This window comes from Drosophila suzukii, chromosome 3 (assembly GCF_043229965.1).
Source record: "Drosophila suzukii chromosome 3, CBGP_Dsuzu_IsoJpt1.0, whole genome shotgun sequence".
Taxonomy (NCBI): Eukaryota; Metazoa; Arthropoda; class Insecta; order Diptera; family Drosophilidae; genus Drosophila; species Drosophila suzukii.
In genome coordinates this window covers 5419375-5438426 of record NC_092082.1, presented here as the reverse complement: position 1 = coordinate 5438426, position 19052 = coordinate 5419375, and the positions used below count along the sequence as shown (strand labels likewise).

The window sequence follows — 19052 nt, the reverse complement described above, 5'->3', positions numbered from 1 at the left end:
CGATTTTTACCAATCCTAAAAACGAGGTGCTGAAATTTAAGTTTAATAAACAAAATGGAGCAACCAGATAATGATATAATTAAAGTGCTTGAAGACGAGGCTAAAATATTGGGTACTACACTAGCATTACAAAATGCCGGTGCCCAAAATAACAGGCTCAAACTGGAGGTCACTAGGTTGGAAGAGATCCTGGAAAAGCAAAGGAAGGTTCTGCAGAAGGCCGAGGACAACAGAAAGGAGGGTGAATTGATCTTCTCAACGCTGTTGGGATTAAATAATGGTACCGGGAGTAACCTAATAGTTAAGTCTCATTCCCAGCTTGAAATAATTATTTAGATTAAAATATTTATTTTAGGATTCAACAGATCCATTGAACAGTGAGGCACCATCAAAAAAATCAGATGAAGATGAAGAAAAAGAATTTTCCCAGTAATAACCCTGCAAATTCGGATACCATTATAAAGAAGACTAATATGTTATAATCCATGTCTTTAAGAAACTAATTGTTAGTTTAAATAATTGTATATCAATTTTCGTCCAATTTACTTGATATTTCACATTGAAGTTTTTGAAATATCTTTGGTAATTGTTTTTAAAAATGTTTATTCATCTAAATTTGAAATCAAGACATATTTGTAAAACTGTATTCAAAATAAGCTGTGTACTAATAAATCACTTAACTTAAAATAAGCTTAGGGTTTTAAAGGTAATGTTCTTGTGGGTTAAAAAAAAGTTTACACTTTATTATTAGTAAAAATCACTGGTATTGCAAAGTGCTCTTAAGAATCCCTCCCTCTAAAAGGAAACTCCATTGGCGTTATGTATATTATTTTTAATCCATTACTCTAAGTAAGCACGGGAGACATTACACGGAAAAACAAAATACATATATTGCATGTATGTATAAACGTATGTAAAAATAAGAAGTGTTCATATTGTAATATGTACTCGAGTAATTAAGAGTGTTTATAAAACTACAATCTGATCCAGCTAGAGAGCAATTCGAGGCATGCTTAAAAACTTTCCGGACAGTGACAGCTGCTGTAGAAGTGGATACATATGTCGCTAGTGTATATATATGTACTCGTAAAGTAAGGCCGATCTGGGAGCCTAGACGTGGTCGATCTTCAGGGCGTCCATGCTGGTTCCCTCGGCCTGGGCCTTCTGCGCGTAGTAGCCATCGTACGAGGTGGTGGCCTTCATAATCTCCTGTTGCTGCTGCAGCTTCGTCAGCTGCTCGCAGGCCGCCGCCGCGATCTTCTGCCGCTCGATGTCCGCCTTCCGCTTGGCCTCGTTCTCCTCCAGCTGGTGCGCCAGCAGCTCGGCTGTGGCTGCCGCCCGCTCCACCGCCGGATCCTGGTACTGGTCGAAATTCCGCGGCTCGGCATCCGGCTCCAGCTTGCGGAACGTGATCTGGGTGGGTGCACTGCGCTCGGGCACGTGCCTCCTGTTGGGCTTCTCGTGCGTCTTGATGTGCTTCTTGAGCGCCGTCTCCTGGCGGAAGTGCTTGCCGCAGATCTTGCACTCGAAGGGCTTCTCTCCGGTGTGGATCCATTCGTGGTGGCGCAGGATCTGCGCCTTGGAGAATCTCTTGGGGCAAAAGCGACAGGCAAAGTCCTTGACCTTCTCGTGGATGATCTTGTAGTGGAGCTTCATGTTTCCAATGTTGTTAAAGCCACGTCCGCAACCGGGACAGATGTGTTGGCCCTCCTTCTTGGTGAAGTTCACCTGCGGCGACCACGAGGGCACGGAGACGGAAGGTATGGGATTCACTGCGGTGCCGGCCAGCTGGGAAATGTCCACCCGTTGGACGCGCCGTGAGTTCTTCGGCTTGGGAGGCACTGCAGCGGACCCGCCGCCGCACGCCTTGAGCATTTCCTCACTGGGCATCTGATTGGGATCCATCTGAACCAAACCATCGGCCTGCATTTGCATTGGCATCTGGCCTGGCATTTGGCCGGGCATTTGTCCAGGCATCTGGCCGGGCATGGGAATGTTGAGCTGCTGGCGAAGGGGCTCTGCCGGCGGCAGATCCCGTTTCTCGTGTGTCTTCAAATGCTTGGTGAGGCTCTTCTCGCAAAGGAAGATCTTGCCGCAGATCTTGCACTCGCAGCACTTCTCCCCGGTGTGACTCCTCTCGTGCACCTTGCAGGCGTGGCTCTTGCCGAAGGTCTTTCCGCAGTATTGGCAGGCGAAGTCCTTGCGCTTCTCGTGCACCACCTTGACGTGATTGGACAGAGCCTGTTTGTTGTGCGAGGCGTGGTCGCACTGCCGGCACTTGAACTTCTTCTCCTTGGTGTGCGTGAGGATGTGGGCGTTCCACTCCTGTCGCGTCGTCTTGCCCACTCCGCAGTACGGGCACACGTGGTTCTTGATGCCCGCATGTCGCATCAGGTGATCCCTTAAAGCACTGTTGATCACAAACCGCTTGCCGCAGATGTTGCAAGGATACGGCAGCTCCTCACCCGTGTGCTTGTACATGTGCTTCTTGAGCGCCGTGGGGCAGCGGAAGACGGTGTCGCACTCCGGACAGGGGAAGTCGCGCAGCGGGGCCGCCGCCTTGGTTATGCCGTGGACCTTCTTCATATGGAAGGTCAATAGGCGGACGCGCGGGAAGGTCTTGCCGCAGCCCTCGGCGATGCAGGCATGTACCTCGGACAGCTCCGTGTGGGCGTGGTCGATGTGGATGCGCAGCCCGTTGGCGGTGGTGAAACCTGAAAAATGAGAAAGACTGAACACACGCTTCTGAAGAAGTTATATACCTGTTCCATACCTTTCTTGCAGGTCTCCACCTTGCACTGGAAGGGCAGCAAGTCGTTGTGGTACTTCATGTGCTCCTCGTAGCGGATGGCCTTCTTGAACTTCTGGTGGCAGATGTGGCAGTCGATGATACGGTGCAGGTGGCGCTCCTCCATGGGGATGCGCTTCCTCTTGGGCTTGTCTCCCCGCGAATTGCCGTCCTCGGAGTCATCTGACTCGGAGGAAGAGCCACTTATGTACTCCTCGTCGGGCGGTGGTGGCTTAATCTTCTTGGGTCGCCCCCTGGGCTTCGGTTTGGGTTTGTTTTGGCTGGACGAGCGGGATGGCTGGTATCCGGATCCGGTAGCTGGTCCCCGCATGCGCTGGGCCAGCGGAATGTCATCATCGCTGCTGTTCGGCTCGAAGTCCAGGTCGTGGTCGTTGTCGTTGCCGCTTTCGATGGAGGAGTCGTCGTCGAACATCTTGATGGACACGTTGCCCTTGTCATCCTCCTCCACCTTGGCCCCGTTCTCCACCTCCTCGGCCTCCTTGTCGACGTGCTCCAGCATCTTGAAGACATCCTCCTCGTTCTCGATCAGCTCCATCTTGTGGTTCAGCAGGGGATCATAGTTGACGTGGTCCTCATCCTCGCCCTGGTAATCCTGCACGGCGACATTGGGATCCAGGACGTCGAAGTTGCTCTGGCAGGCGAAGACATTGCTGGCCACCAGATCCTGGAACTTCTGCACGGAATCGACGCACTGCCTCTGGAAGTCGTGCAGCTCGTTCAGCTTGGTGTAGCACAGGGTGCACAGGTTCTTCGGGAAGCCGTCGTTCTGCTCCACGGACAGGGATGTGCAGAAGCAGAGCTTCTTGGAGAGTCCTGGCACCAGATACAAATCGTAGGCGGCGTCGTTCTGCAGGTGGTTCAGACAGATCCTGCACAGGCTGTGGATCGAGTACTGCCTGCCCTCGTTCATCTTGCTTTCACTCGCAATCGGCACTGCGGATCGGGGCGGTTTTCTACAGTTTTTTGCGTCTCTCTCCGGGCAGTAAGCAATAAAATAATATTGACACAGAAAAAATTGTATACTCGTCGACTGGCAATCGGGCGAGTGGGCAATAAGCAGGTACGTCTGCCAGCGAGTTACTCGCCGAAGAGCCAACTCGCAGCGTATTCCAGGGCTGGACAACGACTACGTATTGGATTAACCCTCGATGGGCCTTCACAATTTATTAACTAAAAATTCTTATCAGATTTGTATCGTAATTATTGAGAAAATAAAAGGTTTGAAAATACTACTACATATATAGGAGCAGTACTATGGCTACGGGAGCAATTTCTCAAATAAATAGTTACAAATAGTATAAAATTTTTATAGATTTAGGTTTACTTTAGTTGCATGATTTGTGGAGTAGATCGTTAATAAAAATTGTTTGTTAATATTAATTTACTTATACATATTTCATTTTACAGCTTAAAATTATTGTAAACTGGTGTGTAGAGCACTTTATTCATTTATTTAATTTTAAACCTAAAGCATATGTTTTGTATCTTCCTTTGAAATATATATGTTTGCAGTCTTAACTTACCGCTTTGAAATAAAAATCGGTTGTTCATAAATATTTAATTTCCAAGGCAATTTCCTGGCTTTCCTTTTTAATAATATCATATTGGACGAATTCGCGCCCTCCGCACCGAATTGGGTTAAGAACAGAGCGCGACGGTCACACTGGCAGGCACACTGCAACAAATTTGTTTTGAAACTCGGTTCGGAATCTCCCCGAGAATCGGGAGAAATGGGCACCAGGGAGCTCCAGTACTCCGTCCACTCGCTGTGCCGCATCTGCCTTATCCACCTGGAGCAGGGTGTTAAACATGATCTGTTCCTGGTCCCAGATCTGGTCAGGAAACTGGTTTCACTCACTTCTTTGGAGGCGGATCAGAGCGACGGCTTCCCTAAGAAGTTGTGCGCCCAGTGTTTTACCAAGCTGAACGAACTGCATGATTTCCGGGAATTGTGTGTGGGATCCATAAAGCGCTTCAAGGAAATGGTGGCCAGCAATAGGATTACGCCAATGGGTGACTTTGAGCCCGTGGCGGGGGATTCCGAGCCAATGGGAAGGCAAGAGGAGCAGGCCAGCTTTGATCCCCTGCTAAATCACAAGATGGAGCTGATCGAGAACGAGGAGGAAGTCTTTAAGATGCTAAACACCGTGGACAGGGAACCGGAGGAACATGACCAAGAGGATTCATCCAGTGAAGAGGAGGACGAGGAGTTAAACAAGAAGCCGGAGGAAACGTTCTCCAGCGATGATGAACAACCCTTGGCCAGGCGGCGGAAGATTCCCAGCGACGAGCGTCGCCTTCAACGCCTGATATCCTGTCCCATCTGCCAGCAGAAGTTCAAGAAGCCTTCGAAGTTTGAGGAGCACATGAAGCACCACAATGACCTGCTGCCTTTTCAATGCGAGGAGGACAGCTGCCGCAAGGGCTTCACCACAGCCGGTGCACTGCGTCTCCACGTGGACTATGCGCATACAAAGAAGGCGGATGAGATACCCTGCACCGTAGAGGGCTGTAGATTAGTGTTTCCCCGCCTCCGTCTGCTGACCATTCATCTGAAGAAAGTTCACAATCAGGCGAGGGTCAGTGCTCCGCGGGTGGAGCAGCCTTGCGGTGAGTGCGGCGCGGTCTTCCGATGTCCGGTGGCTCTCAAGAAGCACATGTATAAGCACACCGGCGAGGAGCTTCCCTATCCCTGCAACATATGCGGCAAGGGCTTCCACATCAACAGTGCCCTGAAGAATCATCTTCTCCGGCATGCCGGCATTAAGAACTACGTGTGTCCGTACTGCGGAGTGGGGAAGACCACTCGGCAGGAGTGGAGCAAGCACCTTCTAACCCACACCCAGGAGAAGCAGTTCAAATGCCACATCTGCGATCACGCCACCCACACGAAGCGGGCTCTGGATAGCCACGTGAAGATTGTGCACGAGAAAATCAGGAACTTTGCTTGCCAGTACTGCGGGAAGACCTTTGGGAAATCCCACGCCTGCAAGATCCACGAGATGACGCACACCGGGGAAAAGCGATGCGAGTGCAAGGTTAGGAGTAGAATTTTACTTTAATATCCTTTTTGTCTAAATCTTTTTTACTTTGAAGGTTTGTGGAAAGAAGTTCCTGTACACGGAAAGCCTTACAAAACACCTAAAAATCCACGAAAAGAGCGTGGAGAGGGCTTTGGAAACATATAGGCAAAGGCAAGGTGATGGTGAGGCCTTAGACGCCCAAGTGGACGCGGATCAGCTGCTAAAGGTGTGTGCCGAATCCGTGGCCACCATACCGAGGGATCCTCGCCGCGTTGAGCGAGTTGACCTGTCCCAACTGGCGGGAACCGTGGTGAATCCCATTCCCACCGTTCAGATGCCGCCCAGCGAAGTGCCAGCCCGCACGAAGTTTGTCCAGAAGGAGGGCATGCACCTGTGTCCCGGCTGCAGTCAGGGATTCAATAACCTGGGCAACATGAAGCGCCACTACAAAAGCGTCCACGAGAAGGTGAAGGACTTTGAGTGCCGCTTCTGCTCACGTCGCTTCGCCAATTCCCAATCTCTGAAGCAACACGAGTGGATACACACTGGCGAAAAGCCGTACGAGTGCAAGGTTTGCGGCACACATTTCCGCCAGGAAGCAGCTCTCATCCGTCACCAGAAGGTCCATGACGAAAAACCCCCAAAGCCTCCAAGACCACCTAAGGAAATTAGCGAAAGAGCTCGCCAGAAGGCGATGCAGAAAAGTGAGCGAAGACGGAAAGTGGAGGCGCTCCGGCAGGAAATTGCCGAGGCCGCCAAGGAGGAGCTCAAGGATTTGGAGAACCAACGGGCACTGGAGAGGCAGCAGAACACCTACGAACAGTATCAAGCAGCGGCAGCTGGCCAGACTAATACTGAATCCCAGGAGGAATCTTGATCGGAAATAAGTTTAAGGTTTCCATAAGGCTTCAAGACTCCCCAAATGAGTGGGAGTTTTAATTGTTGGTTAATATTTAACTATGACTTAATTGTTACCCTAGTTCTAAGTAAGAAAATAATCTTCTTTAATTTACTTAAATGAATCTGCCTAAAGACGAAGCAGCATGTGTAAACCTGAAATGTTTTTGGGTGTAATTTAAGCAAAAAATAATAGTTTTAATACCATGAATAAAGCAATCTTAAAATCCCCCGAGTAACCAATCCAAAATCATTAAACAACCTCTTCTAGTTTTTCAATTTTTTTGTATTTTTACTTTTACTTGCTTGTTATTTGATGAGAGAGTGTCTTAATGTCGTCAAATGATTGCAAACAGACGGATCTGGGAGGCAAATGGCTGCCTTTCGCGAAATCCGTCCGTTCATATGATAGATGGAGTGATGGATGGATGATAATGATTAGATTCAAATGATACAAAATGCGATCAAAAAAATCTACAAGTAGATAGCAAAAATTTGGTATACATATAAGTAGAGCGAGAAGTTCCCTAAACAATGGAAAATGGTTGGTGGAAATGGGGCGTCATCTGGTGGGGCTCATCCCCATCCCCGCCTGCCGCACCGCGTGGTTTTTCTAAGGAGCCTCCGGCGTCTTCAGATTGTACTTGGCCTTGATGTTGTTCAGCTCCTCCTGCTTCTTGTCCATGTCCACGCGCTTGAAGGCCTTGTTGGATTGGTAGTAGAGCACCACCAGATAGCGATTGCACACATTGAATCCGGATAAATGGTCGCAGGCGTTCTTGGCATCGAAGATGTCCTCGTAGACGACAAAGGCGGTGCCACGCGTTTCCGGAGTGTTGCCCCTGTGAGGGAAACGGAGAGGATTTCTTGAGAGGATTCCGGCGTAAGAAACAGACATTTTCTAACTTACACGCGTATCTGTCGGATGGCCCCGAATTTGCCGAAAATGTCGTACATCTCGTCGGAGGTGATTTTGTACGGCAGGTTGCGCACGTACAGCAGCCGATTTACCTCTGGCGGCAGGCGGATCTGCAAAAGAAATGCGTAAGTTTCTCCCCACAATCCATTTACTTTGTCTATGGAGTTGCAGTCTAGGTTTTCTTCTCACATGGTTGCGCTTGTTCATGTCCGGTCGCTTCGGATGTTAAACAGCGACAAGGCGAGAAACTTTCACTCGGTCGTAGGGAAAGCGAGAAGCGGCTTTGTCCGACACGGGATGAATGTCCTGAAGCGTGGTCCTTTGTTTAAAATTAATGACTCCTCTGTCTGGCCTCAAACCCAAACAAAATTGACCAGGGTGGCGAATGCGGGCACTCTAAAGTAGTAGTGGGAGAGTGTGGCAGCACTCGAGTAGGGCTGCATTTCCGTGGGAGCATCTAGAGATGAACAAGTACAAGTTGATATATCAGAGCACGAGGAACATAAAAATGCGCCTTAAAATATATACAAAAATTATGAGGATATAATAAATATTCTCTTTTAAGTTTTAAAAAATATATTTTAAAACGTACACTAATAAAAACGTTAATTATAAAGTTTTTCTTTTCGAATTCTTTTATTAAAATATTGTAAGTGCACATTTTGTGCTTCTAATAATTTTGTTTTATATTATCCTCATATTTAATATTAAAAATAAATTAAACTTCGAGAAAGTTTTGAGTTAATATTAATAATAACTCCGCCATAGCATGCCCCCATCTCTAGCAGCCGAATAGCATACTCCCTCGCTCTTGCACGGTCACACTACGCTATTCTGCTAATTGTGCGAAGAAAAGGCGAAAAAAGAGAAAATTCGCAGAAAAACTTAAGATAATTCCAACCTAACTAGTTTTAAAGCACAGAAAACCCCCAAAGGTGAGTACGGGATTGGCGGGTAATGCCAGATATTCGGCGGAAACGCATTTTTCCTAGGCTTGACTGTGCCTTACAGAATATGGCGGAGGTAGGCGGGTTCTCTTCGGGGTTTTTCCTTCTATCTGGGGTTCTGGGCAGGAAATCGCATGTTTCTCGCGGGGAAGGGCTTTCATCTGGCTCCGTCCGCCGTAAACCCATAATGTGCCAGGGGAAAATCGCACGGAACACGTACATATATTTCACAACAGCAGATGTCCGCGCGCGGGTGTGTGCAGAATGCGCTGGTGTGCGTGAGTGGCCTCGAACAGAGTGCCTCTCTCGCTCTCTCTCTTTCTCCCCCAGTTGCTACCCCTTGCGAGGGCATTAACCCTAATTCCAAGTTCCTAATTCACTATTCAAAACTAAAGCCCAGTCGATTTGCCCTTGCAGCAGCAACATGACGTGGGAACCACAGGGAGAAGGTCTGCAGCAGATCATAGCGATCCTCAAAGAGTCGCAGTCACCGGACACAGCCACCCAGATGGCCGTACAGATGGTGAGTAGTGAGGACCCAACCTCTTCGCAAGCCAACCCACATTTTCCTTACCCTGCTCTACAGAAACTGGAGGAGTTCAATCGCTACCCAGACTTCAACAACTATCTTATCTATGTGCTGACCAAACTGAAGACAGAGGACGAGCCCACGCGCTCGCTCAGCGGCCTGATCCTCAAGAACAACATCCGCATGCACGGCAGCAATCTGCAGCCGGAGATCGTGGAGTACATCAAACACGAGTGCCTACAGGCTGTGGGCGATTCCTCGCCCCTGATCCGAGCCACCGTGGGCATCCTGATCACCACCATCGCCAGTAATGGAGGCCTGCACAACTGGCCGCAGCTTCTGCCCTCACTCTGCGATATGCTCGACGCCCAGGACTACAACGTCTGCGAAGGAGCCTTCAGTGCGTTGCAGAAGATCTGCGAGGACTCTGCTGAGATTCTGGACTCAGCGGCGCTTAACAGGCCGCTTAACGTTATGATCCCAAAGTTCCTGCAGTACTTCAAGCACAGTAGTCCAAAAATCCGCTCCCACGCCATTGCCTGCATCAACCAATTTATAATAAACCGATCACAGGCCCTTATGCTAAACATAGACACGTTCATTGAGAACCTTTTCCACCTGTCCTCGGATGAGGACCACGAGGTGCGCAAGAACGTCTGCCACGGATTGGTCATGCTACTGGAGGTGCGCATGGACCGCCTTATGCCGCACATGTCGCAGATCATTGAGGTGAGAAATCTCGGGGAAAATAATCAAAATAAATATTATATTTAGTTAATATACATTACCTAACTTATTTTAGTACATGTTGCTGCGCACCCAAGACTCCGACGAGGGTGTGGCTCTGGAGGCCTCAGAGTTCTGGCTGTCGCTGGCGGAGCAAAGCATCTGCAAGGATGTGCTTGCTCCTTTCTTATCCCAGTTGGCTCCAGTTCTTGTACGTGGCATGCGTTACTCAGAGGTCGACATAATTTTACTGAAAGGTAATGTCGAAGAGGATGATATGGTGCCCGATCGCGAGGAGGACATACGCCCACGATTCCACAAGTCCCGCGCGCATACGATCAAGAGTACTCAAGAGGCGGGAGCAGGAGCTACAGGCGAGGATGATGACGACGAGTTTGACGATGGATTGGACGACGATAGTTCGCTATCAGAATGGAATTTGCGCAAGTGCAGCGCTGCCGCCCTCGATGTGCTAGCTAATGTGTTCCGTGAGGACTGTTTGCCCGTTGTGTTGCCCATTTTAAAGGAAACCCTGTTCCACCAAGAGTGGGTGATCAAGGAGAGCGGTGTGCTGGCCCTGGGAGCCATAGCCGAGGGTTGCATGCAGGGCATGATTCAGCACTTGCCAGAGCTGATTCCATACCTGATAAGCTGTTTGTCGGACAAGAAGGCGCTGGTGCGATCCATCACATGCTGGACGCTATCAAGGTACGCAAATTGGGTAGTCAACCAACCGCACGACCAATATTTGAAGCCGCTGATGGAGGAGCTGCTGAAGCGTATACTGGACTCAAATAAGCGGGTCCAAGAGGCTGCATGTTCTGCTTTTGCAACGTTGGAAGAGGAGGCCTGCACAGAACTGGTGCCCTACTTGGAGTACATTCTGAAGACACTCGTCTTCGCCTTCTCCAAGTATCAGCACAAGAATCTGCTGATCCTGTATGATGCCGTCGGTACTTTGGCTGATTCCGTGGGTCACCATCTAAACAAGCCGCAGTTTATTGACATCCTAATGCCGCCGCTAATCGACAAGTGGAATCTGCTTAAGGACGACGACAAAGACCTATTCCCTTTGCTGGAGTGCCTATCGAGCATCGCCACTGCCTTGCAGTCCGGTTTCTTGCCCTACTGCGACCCGGTCTATAGGAGATGTATCTCCCTTATTGAGCAGACCATCAACCAGGAAATGGTAAGTAAAAAAGATACTCTTATGTAACATGTTTTAATCAATTTAAATCTTCTCAAGTTGTGCAAACAAAACCAAACGTTTGATCATCCCGACAAAGAGCGCATGATAGTTGCCCTAGATCTGTTGTCTGGTTTAGCCGAGGGCTTGGATCGCCACATCGAGACACTGGTGGCCAACAGCAACATCATGCATCTGCTCTACCAGTGCATGCAGGACGTTTTGCCGGAGGTACGTCTTCTTGAAAGAAAGCTGTTAGAACGACACATCACAAATAAAATATCATTTTTTAGGTGCGTCAATCTTCGTTTGCCCTGCTTGGTGATCTGACTAAGGCCTGTTTCCCCCATGTGCATCCCTTCATGGCCGAGTTCTTCCCGATCTTGGGGCAAAACCTCAACCCCGACTTTATTTCGGTGTGCAACAATGCCACATGGGCCATTGGCGAGATTTGCATGAAACTGGGTAAGTATGGATATCTTTTTAAGGTGTAACATAAAATACTAATTTTATATTTTGCTTCGTAGGCGAGGAGACCAAGCAGTACATACGCCTTGTACTCAGCGACCTATTTATCATTATCAACCGCCCGAACACGCCCAAGACTCTGCTGGAGAATACAGGTGAGCCGTTTGGGCTGACCCAAGTCTTTCGAATTTCTGTCTAAGCTGTCTAAGAATTTATATGCGATTTGTTTGTATATATATGATTCTGTATGTATGTGCGTATGTGGATGTCTGGAACCTTGTTTCTGTTTTAATTTGTGTTACTTGTTGCACGAGCAGCAACGAAACGAAATCGAACCTCATTCCCATACAACATGCATAGATATAGATAGACGAGAATCGCAATTGATATTCAATTCGAGTTTAGCAATCAATCAAAGCAAACTACGTGTGATATTGATTTATTCAGTTGATTTATTTATACTTATTTCTTCTGTTCTTTTAGCAATAACAATCGGTCGTCTAGGTTATGTGTGCCCAGTTGAAGTGGCTCCTTATTTGCCCGAATTTGTACGACAGTGGTGTGTAACACGTTTTTCTATTTAACTAGCTTATTCTTTCTTTCTATTCTCTTATCTATCCTTCCCGTGCCATAACTCAAATTGCGCTTTAACACTGAAACGTATAATTATACCCATCCAATCCTTTTATCTCTAACAATTAAACACTCATTACTTGAACATTTTTTCAACAACATTTAACTGGAGTTTCAAATTTGCCTTAAAACTTTCGTGTTTGCCAAAGCCTGCTTATTTGATTTACTGTCCGTTAAAACGCCATCTAAACGCTCTCTATAAAATAATGCAGGTGCACATCACTGCGGCACATACGAGATAATGATGAAAAGGACTCGGCCTTCCGTGGAATGTGTCATATGATCACGGTAAATCCAGCTGGCGTGGTGCCCGACTTCATATTCTTCTGCGATGCCATCGCATCCTGGGTTAATCCCCCACAGGATCTGCACCAGATGATCCAAAAGGTTAGTGACTCCATTAGAATTCGTTTTTCGTTATTTTAAACATGTATTCTTTCAGATTCTCCACGGCTTCAAGACCCAAGTGGGTGAGGAAAACTGGCGTCGATTTGTGGAGCAATTCCCGCCAACCCTGGCCGAGCGCCTGGCCACAATGTACAACATCTAAGGCCAGCCAGGCTATAATACACCCACCTGCACCCACTAGTGAGCCAAGCAGCAACATCTTAACTAGACAATTATGTACAAGTATGCGTAGTAAGCGTGTCGTCTTAATCTTTAGCCTCCCTAAGTTATCAGATTCGATGCAGTTCGAATGATACGTTACCATTGAAATCTATGCTTATAGAAGTCGAAAAAAACAGCAAATTCACATAAAAGCAACTGCATACCAGATTTATAACCACATACATATATCGATAAATCTAATAGAGAAGAATCACATTTATATTCGAAGTCAAACTAGAGGATCTTAGATCTGTAGAACCTCTCTAGGCATTCGTCTGTCCGCTTAGTGCATATAAAATGCCTTTATCGTGCAAAAAACTCAATAGGAACTACAGGAAAATTATGTGTTCCGGCCGTACTTAACCGGAGTCAGTGCTATAGTAGACATGCCCAACCCTCCAATACACTCACCCCCAAGCCCAAACCGAAAATAGAGTTCAATATGGAGAACACACGGGTGTCTCTCATAGGTAATAGAAAAAAACTAAACGGAAAATCGTCGAAACTAATGATATTGCGGGTTCGTGTCGCGGTAATTATTAACTAACTTAACTAAATCGTTGAAAGATGAAAGTGTTGGGTCTGTTGTGAAATCCTAGGATCAGAAATGGAAAAATGGATTCAATTGCGCATGCAAACGATAAGCTTCAGCTGAGGAAAATGTTACAAATCAAACAAAGACTGATGTTCAACTCCGTTCAAAAACCATAGAAAGCATTCATCAACAGCCGATTTGAATTTCACAGGAGAATCCAACACTTTCAGCACTTAAATAATATTCAAAAGAAAGAAAAATCGTCGCGTTTCGGGTTCTTACGGTTTCGCGTTCGCGTATTTTCGTCGCTCGTTCGTTAATAATCGTAATCGTCGTTCGTGGTATCTCGTCGGGTAATGAAAATTGAAAAATGAAAGAAAATAATACAAGGATAACGATAATATTGCAACTGTTACTGATACAAATTTACTTATACACTACATGATATTCATATGCTATACAAAATTAGGTGTTTTTTTACGCATTGTGAGAGCGAAAAGCAAATAGGGAAAAAATATGAAATTGAGATTAGGATTTTGTTGAGTATCTTATTTATTTTTGTGCGATCCTTTAACTGAATACAAAAGCAACCATTGACTGATCACTTTTTAAAGTATTATTATATAATTTTTTTTGTATAGGGACAAGTGTAATTAATTAACTATTATTATTTTCTTCAAACTTTGGTATAATTTGTATAGGCTCGTGTTTTGCGTAACCTTCATAATTTATGATGTTTGTACAGAACAAATTTTTTACAATTATACGATTAGGTGTAAAGTGTACTACTAAATGGAAACAAAAGTCTTTGAAATTGTCGCGGAACAACTAAAAACAAAAAAGAAAAATAAAACTAGGGAAAACCAAAACTCAGTCAAACACAAATAAATGGAAGATTATGAAGCAGGAAGATAACCAAGTAAATCTAAGTAATAGTATTATGTAATTATGCAAACCGTGTTTACGTTTGTGTTTTTATTTCGTTTCAAAAATGGGGGAACGTGTGATAATAAAGTAACTTCGGGTCGTTCGTTCGCGTCGCGTTAAACTCAACAAACTTAAAAACTAACAATAAGGGACTTTCGCCCCCGAGTCCCAAATAATAATCGCAATACTTGATAACTATAATACGGTCTAACTAAATCGAAGTGAAGCAATAGCTAAAACTGAAACTAAACTAAAATGGAAAATCGTGATTTCGTTGTACCTTAATCCGGATTCATCGCGGAATCCGGTCGCGTTCGCGTGCGTTTGTATCTCTCTCGGGTGATCTTAGTGATTAGCGTTTAAGCAGATAAAAAATAATTTAAAAAACTGAAGCAACACTACAACTACACACACACACACAACATTGAACATATACACACCACACATATACAACTATATAAAATATATTTATAGATTTTATGCAGAATAGGTTTTTGTTCTTACTATTGTTTTTCACTATGATAGGGCAAACCAAAAAAAAAGAGTAGGGAACTTAAAAAAAAACTAAATGTTAGGTCAAGTTAGGGCAACAAATTAATTAAAAGCAAAACGTAACAAAAACAGGAAATCAAAATAGATTTGTGCAGCACTAGAAAATTTTTATTTTTTATTTATTACATTATCGCGTGTATGTAATTAAAATTATGAAGAAAACTACCCAAGTGTTTTTAGTCCTCTACACAAACACAATCTTTCGTCTCTGTTGTTTATTTAAGTAAATCCAGACCAAGCCTAGTAAATATTGTTTTAATTTTAACACTTCACACACCACTTATAACACTTACAGTTCATCCAGCACACACAACTCTGATAGGTTTATATCCTGTAATCCCTTATATTTAAATCCACTGTCACTAACTCGGTTAACAAAAGGTCTGCAAATGTCTAACGAAATTGAATATGCATATATATATACATTAAAACCATACACATATATACATATGAAGTACATGCATGTATGTATAATCCCTACATCTAGCTATATGGATTATTCCTCGGGAGTTTAAATATTTGTTTAACTAAAACTCCACTTCAAAATTCAACTATCGAGATTTCTGTAAATTGAAAAATATATATATGAATAAATATGTATGTATAACATTACCATCAATGAAAAATTGTTTAATTTGGATAAAAAGTAGATTATTTACAAAGTTAATATGGCAACTAGTATCTATAATCAAGGCATATGCTTTGAAAATAGTTATGATAAACATTCTGAAACTTGGTGGTCCATAACGTTCCAAAACGATCGGTAGGTGATGTGAGTAGGTGGCCCAGAACGAAGTGTCACTCTCAATCACTCCAGTTGCTTCAACTGGCAACGACATAAACCCAATTTTACAATTTTACACGAAACCCAGCCAACTCTCGTCGAAGCAACAAAATGACATGGGGGCCACGGGAAGAGGGTCTGCAGCAGCTCCTCCCGATCCTCAAGGACTCGCAGTTGCCGGACACATCCATGCAGATTGCAGTACGAACGGTAAGTTATCCCCTACTGACTGTTTCGCAATTCGCATTCGCTTTGCCCACAGAAACTGGAGGAGTTCAATCACTATCCGGACTTCAACAACTATCTCGTCTATGTCCTGACTAAACTTACAACGGAAGATGAGCACACGCGCGCGATGAGTGGCCTGATCCTCAAGAACAACATCCTTACGCATGGCAGCAATCTGCAGCCAGCGATCGTGGAGTACATCAAAGACGAGTGTCTGCAGGCAGTGGGTGACTCCTCGCCCCTGATCCGAGCCACCGTGAGCATCCTGATCACCACCATCGCCAGCTGTGGAGGCCTGCACAACTGGCCGCAGCTTCTGCCCTTGCTCTGCGACATGCTCGACTCCCAGGACTACAACGTGTGCGAGGGAGCCTTCAGTGCGCTGCAGCTGATCTGCGAGGACTCCGCGGGCAACCTAGACTCCCCAGGACTCAACTGGCCGCTTAACATGATGATTCCCAAGTTCCTCAAGTACTTCGGGCACAGCAGTCCCAAGATCCGCTGCCACGCCATAGTGTGCTTCAACCAGTTCATCATCAAGAGATCACTTACTCTAACGCAAGACATAGACAGCTTTATTGAGAACCTTTTCCATTTATCCTCGGATGAGGATCACGAGGTGCGCAAGAACGTCTGCCATGGATTGGTCATGCTGCTGGAGGTGCGGATGGACCGCCTTATGCCGCACATGTCGCAGATCATTGAGGTAGAAAATCTTAAGGAAATGTTTAGATTATCTCTGAATTGGGATTTGTTTTCATTATCCAATTGCAGTACATGTTGCTGCGTACCCAGGACTCCGATGAGGCCGTGGCCCTGCAGGCCTTTGAGTTCTGGCTGTCGCTAGCGGAGAAGAGCAACTGCAAGGAGCTGCTTGCTCCTGTTCTGTCCCAGTTAGCACCAGTTCTTGTACATAGCATGCGTTACTCTGAGCTCGAGATTATTCTTCTAAAGTGCGACGAAGAAGAGGATTGTATGGTACCGGATCAAGAGGAGGACATCAGTCCGCGCTTCCACAGGTCTCGCAGACATGTTGTAAACGATGAATTGGACGACGAACCGGAGGACAATAAGTCGCTTTTGGAATGGAACCTGCGCAAGTGCAGCGCTTCCGCTCTCGACGCACTAGCCAAAGTTTTCCGTGAGGATTTTTTGCCCGTTGTGTTGCCCATTTTAAAGGAAACACTCTTCCACCAAGAATGGGTGGTCAAGGAGAGTGGTGTGTTGGCCCTGGGAGCCATAGCCGGCGGCTGTATGCAGGGCATGGTTCGGCATTTGGCAGAGCTGGTTCCCTACCTGATATATTGTCTGTCCGACAAGAAGGCGCTGATACGCTCTATTGCGTTTTGGACGATCTCACGGTACGCCAATTGGGTGGTCAACCAGCCGCACGACCAGTACTTGAAGCCGCTTTTGAAGAAGGTGCTGAGGCATATTTTAGATTCCAATAAGGGCGTCCAGGAGGCCGCATGCTCTGCCCTGTGCGTTTTGGAGGAGGAGGCCTGTACGGATCTGGTGCCCTACTTGGAGTACATTCTTAAGACGCTCGTCTTGGCCTTCTCCAAGTACCAGCACAAAAATCTGCTGATCCTGTATGACGCCGTCGGTACCTTGGCAGATTCCGTGGGTCACCATCTAAACAAGCCGCAGTACATTAACATCCTAATGCCGCCGCTTATCGACAAGTGGAACCAGGTTAAGGACGACGACAAGGACCTGTTTCCGTTGCTGGATTGCCTGTCAAACATCGCAACTGCCTTGCAATTCGGTTTTTTTGCCTACTGCGAACCGGTCTTTCGGAGATGCATCTCCCTCATTGAGCAGACCATCAACCAGGAAATGGTAAGAAACAAGGGTTGATTAATGTTACAAGGTTAAATCAACTTAAATCTTCTCAAGCTGTGCAAACAGAACCAATCGTCTGATCATCCCGATAAAGACCGCATGGTTGTTGCCCTAGACCTGCTTTCCGGCCTAGCAGAGGGTTTGAATCTCCACATCGAGTCACTGGTGGCCAACAGCAATCTCATGCATCTGCTCTTACAATGCATGCAGGACGTTCAGCCGGACGTATGTCTTCTTTAAACCGACCTTAACTATGCTTAGATTACAATGAAATTATACATTTAAAGGTGCGTCAATCTGCATTTGCCCTGCTTGGTGATCTGACCAGGGTCTGTTTTCCCCATGTGCATCCCTTTATGGCCGAGTGTTTTCCCTTCTTGGTGCAGAACCTGAACCCAAATTTTATTCCGGTGTGCAACAATGTCATCTGGGCCATAGGCGAGATCTGCTTGAAACTGGGTGAGTATGAAGACATATTTTTGGGAGTAACACCATAACATTCATTTTGTATTTGGCTTCAAAGGTGAGGAGACCAAGCAGTACGTAGGCCTGGTACTCAGCGACCTGATCATCATCATCAACCGCCCAAACACGCCCAGGAGTGTCCTAGAAAATGCAGGTAAGTCTTTTTGAATTATTCCGAGCTGTCTAGGAATCAATCCTATTAAGAGCATATGTGTACCTTCTTTGTTCTTTTGTTCTAGCAATAACAATCGGTCGTTTAGGTTGTGTGTGCCAAGTAGAAGTAGCTCCGTATTTGCCATCTTTTTTACGACAATGGTGGGTAACATCAATAAACTAACTAGCTTATGTTTTTTAAAGTTCCCTTTTCTCTCTTTTTTAAATTAAGGTGCACAACGTTACGCCGGATTAAAGACAATCAAGAGAAGTATTCGGCCTTTATTGGAATTTGTCATATGATCTCGGTGGATGTATCCGCCGCGGTGCCCGACTTTATATTTTTCTGTGATGCTATTGCCTCGTGGGTGAATCCCCCACAGGATCTGCGTCTGGCGATTCAGAGGGTAAACTATTTCCTAAAGTTCGTGTGTTCTCAACTAACTCGATTAATATTTCAGGTCCTTCATGGTTTCAAGATCCATGTGTGTGAGCAAAACTGGTCTCGCTATGTAGATCAATTTCCGAAAGCTTTGGTTGAGCGCTTGATTACCTTGTACAACATCTGAGACCAGCCACAGCTTATTTTAGCCTGTTACAAATTCTAATTTTCTAATTGAAAGCTTATGGAAAAGAAAAAAGATGACATTTTCAAGAAATTAATGAACGAAAAGAGACAAAAAAATTTGGAAAAATCAAAAATATTTGTGCACAATTAAGAAGTATGTATTTCTTATGGTTTTTACAATAACATAGTATGTAAAATTTAAATTGTCAAATAACAATAAAAACCCTAAAAATGAGTAACATCCCTAAA

General features: G+C 45.7%; 7 protein-coding genes across 8 annotated transcripts in view; 4 read left to right on the top strand and 3 right to left on the bottom strand.

Annotated features, from left to right (window-relative positions):
- The window catches only part of Cpr65Aw (Cuticular protein 65Aw), a 67230-nt gene that overhangs the window by 48160 nt on the left and 18 nt on the right, over positions 1–19052 (bottom strand). The gene's annotated exons all lie outside the window — the stretch shown is intronic.
- Positions 16–497, top strand: LOC108012768 (uncharacterized). The gene is made up of 2 exons (XM_017078200.4): positions 16–300; positions 356–497. The coding sequence occupies exons 1-2, from the start codon at positions 55–57 to the stop codon at positions 431–433; spliced, it is 324 nt and encodes a 107-aa protein (XP_016933689.3). The 5' UTR covers positions 16–54; the 3' UTR covers positions 434–497.
- Positions 818–3860, bottom strand: D19A. The gene is made up of 2 exons (XM_017079357.4): positions 2774–3860; positions 818–2714 (listed from the first exon to the last, which is right to left on the bottom strand). The coding sequence occupies exons 1-2, from the start codon at positions 3717–3719 to the stop codon at positions 1111–1113; spliced, it is 2550 nt and encodes an 849-aa protein (XP_016934846.1). The 5' UTR covers positions 3720–3860; the 3' UTR covers positions 818–1110.
- Positions 4471–6959, top strand: LOC108012428 (zinc finger protein 490). The gene is made up of 2 exons (XM_017077791.4): positions 4471–5847; positions 5906–6959. The coding sequence occupies exons 1-2, from the start codon at positions 4540–4542 to the stop codon at positions 6707–6709; spliced, it is 2112 nt and encodes a 703-aa protein (XP_016933280.3). The 5' UTR covers positions 4471–4539; the 3' UTR covers positions 6710–6959.
- Sf3b6 (splicing factor 3b subunit 6) lies at positions 6995–8041 on the bottom strand. The gene is made up of 3 exons (XM_017077976.4): positions 7838–8041; positions 7640–7758; positions 6995–7571 (listed from the first exon to the last, which is right to left on the bottom strand). The coding sequence occupies exons 1-3, from the start codon at positions 7853–7855 to the stop codon at positions 7343–7345; spliced, it is 366 nt and encodes a 121-aa protein (XP_016933465.1). The 5' UTR covers positions 7856–8041; the 3' UTR covers positions 6995–7342.
- Positions 8431–15372, top strand: LOC108013237 (transportin-1). Of its 2 annotated transcripts, none has more exons than XM_017078970.4 (10): positions 8431–8583; positions 9013–9118; positions 9182–9853; positions 9927–11039; positions 11097–11267; positions 11330–11501; positions 11564–11659; positions 11988–12063; positions 12350–12524; positions 12580–15372. In XM_017078970.4, exons 2-10 carry the CDS (start codon positions 9020–9022, stop codon positions 12685–12687), a joined length of 2682 nt encoding a protein of 893 aa, XP_016934459.1. In that variant the 5' UTR covers positions 8431–8583; positions 9013–9019; the 3' UTR covers positions 12688–15372. The 2 variants fall into 2 exon arrangements, with proteins under 2 accessions (XP_016934459.1, XP_016934460.1); XM_017078971.4 differs by having other exon boundaries at positions 8446–8583; positions 9016–9118.
- On the top strand, positions 15500–19038 carry LOC108013624 (transportin-1-like). Its single transcript, XM_017079567.4, has 9 exons — positions 15500–15754; positions 15807–16478; positions 16547–17614; positions 17672–17842; positions 17905–18076; positions 18141–18236; positions 18322–18397; positions 18468–18642; positions 18697–19038. Exons 1-9 carry the CDS (start codon positions 15656–15658, stop codon positions 18802–18804), a joined length of 2637 nt encoding a protein of 878 aa, XP_016935056.3. The 5' UTR covers positions 15500–15655; the 3' UTR covers positions 18805–19038.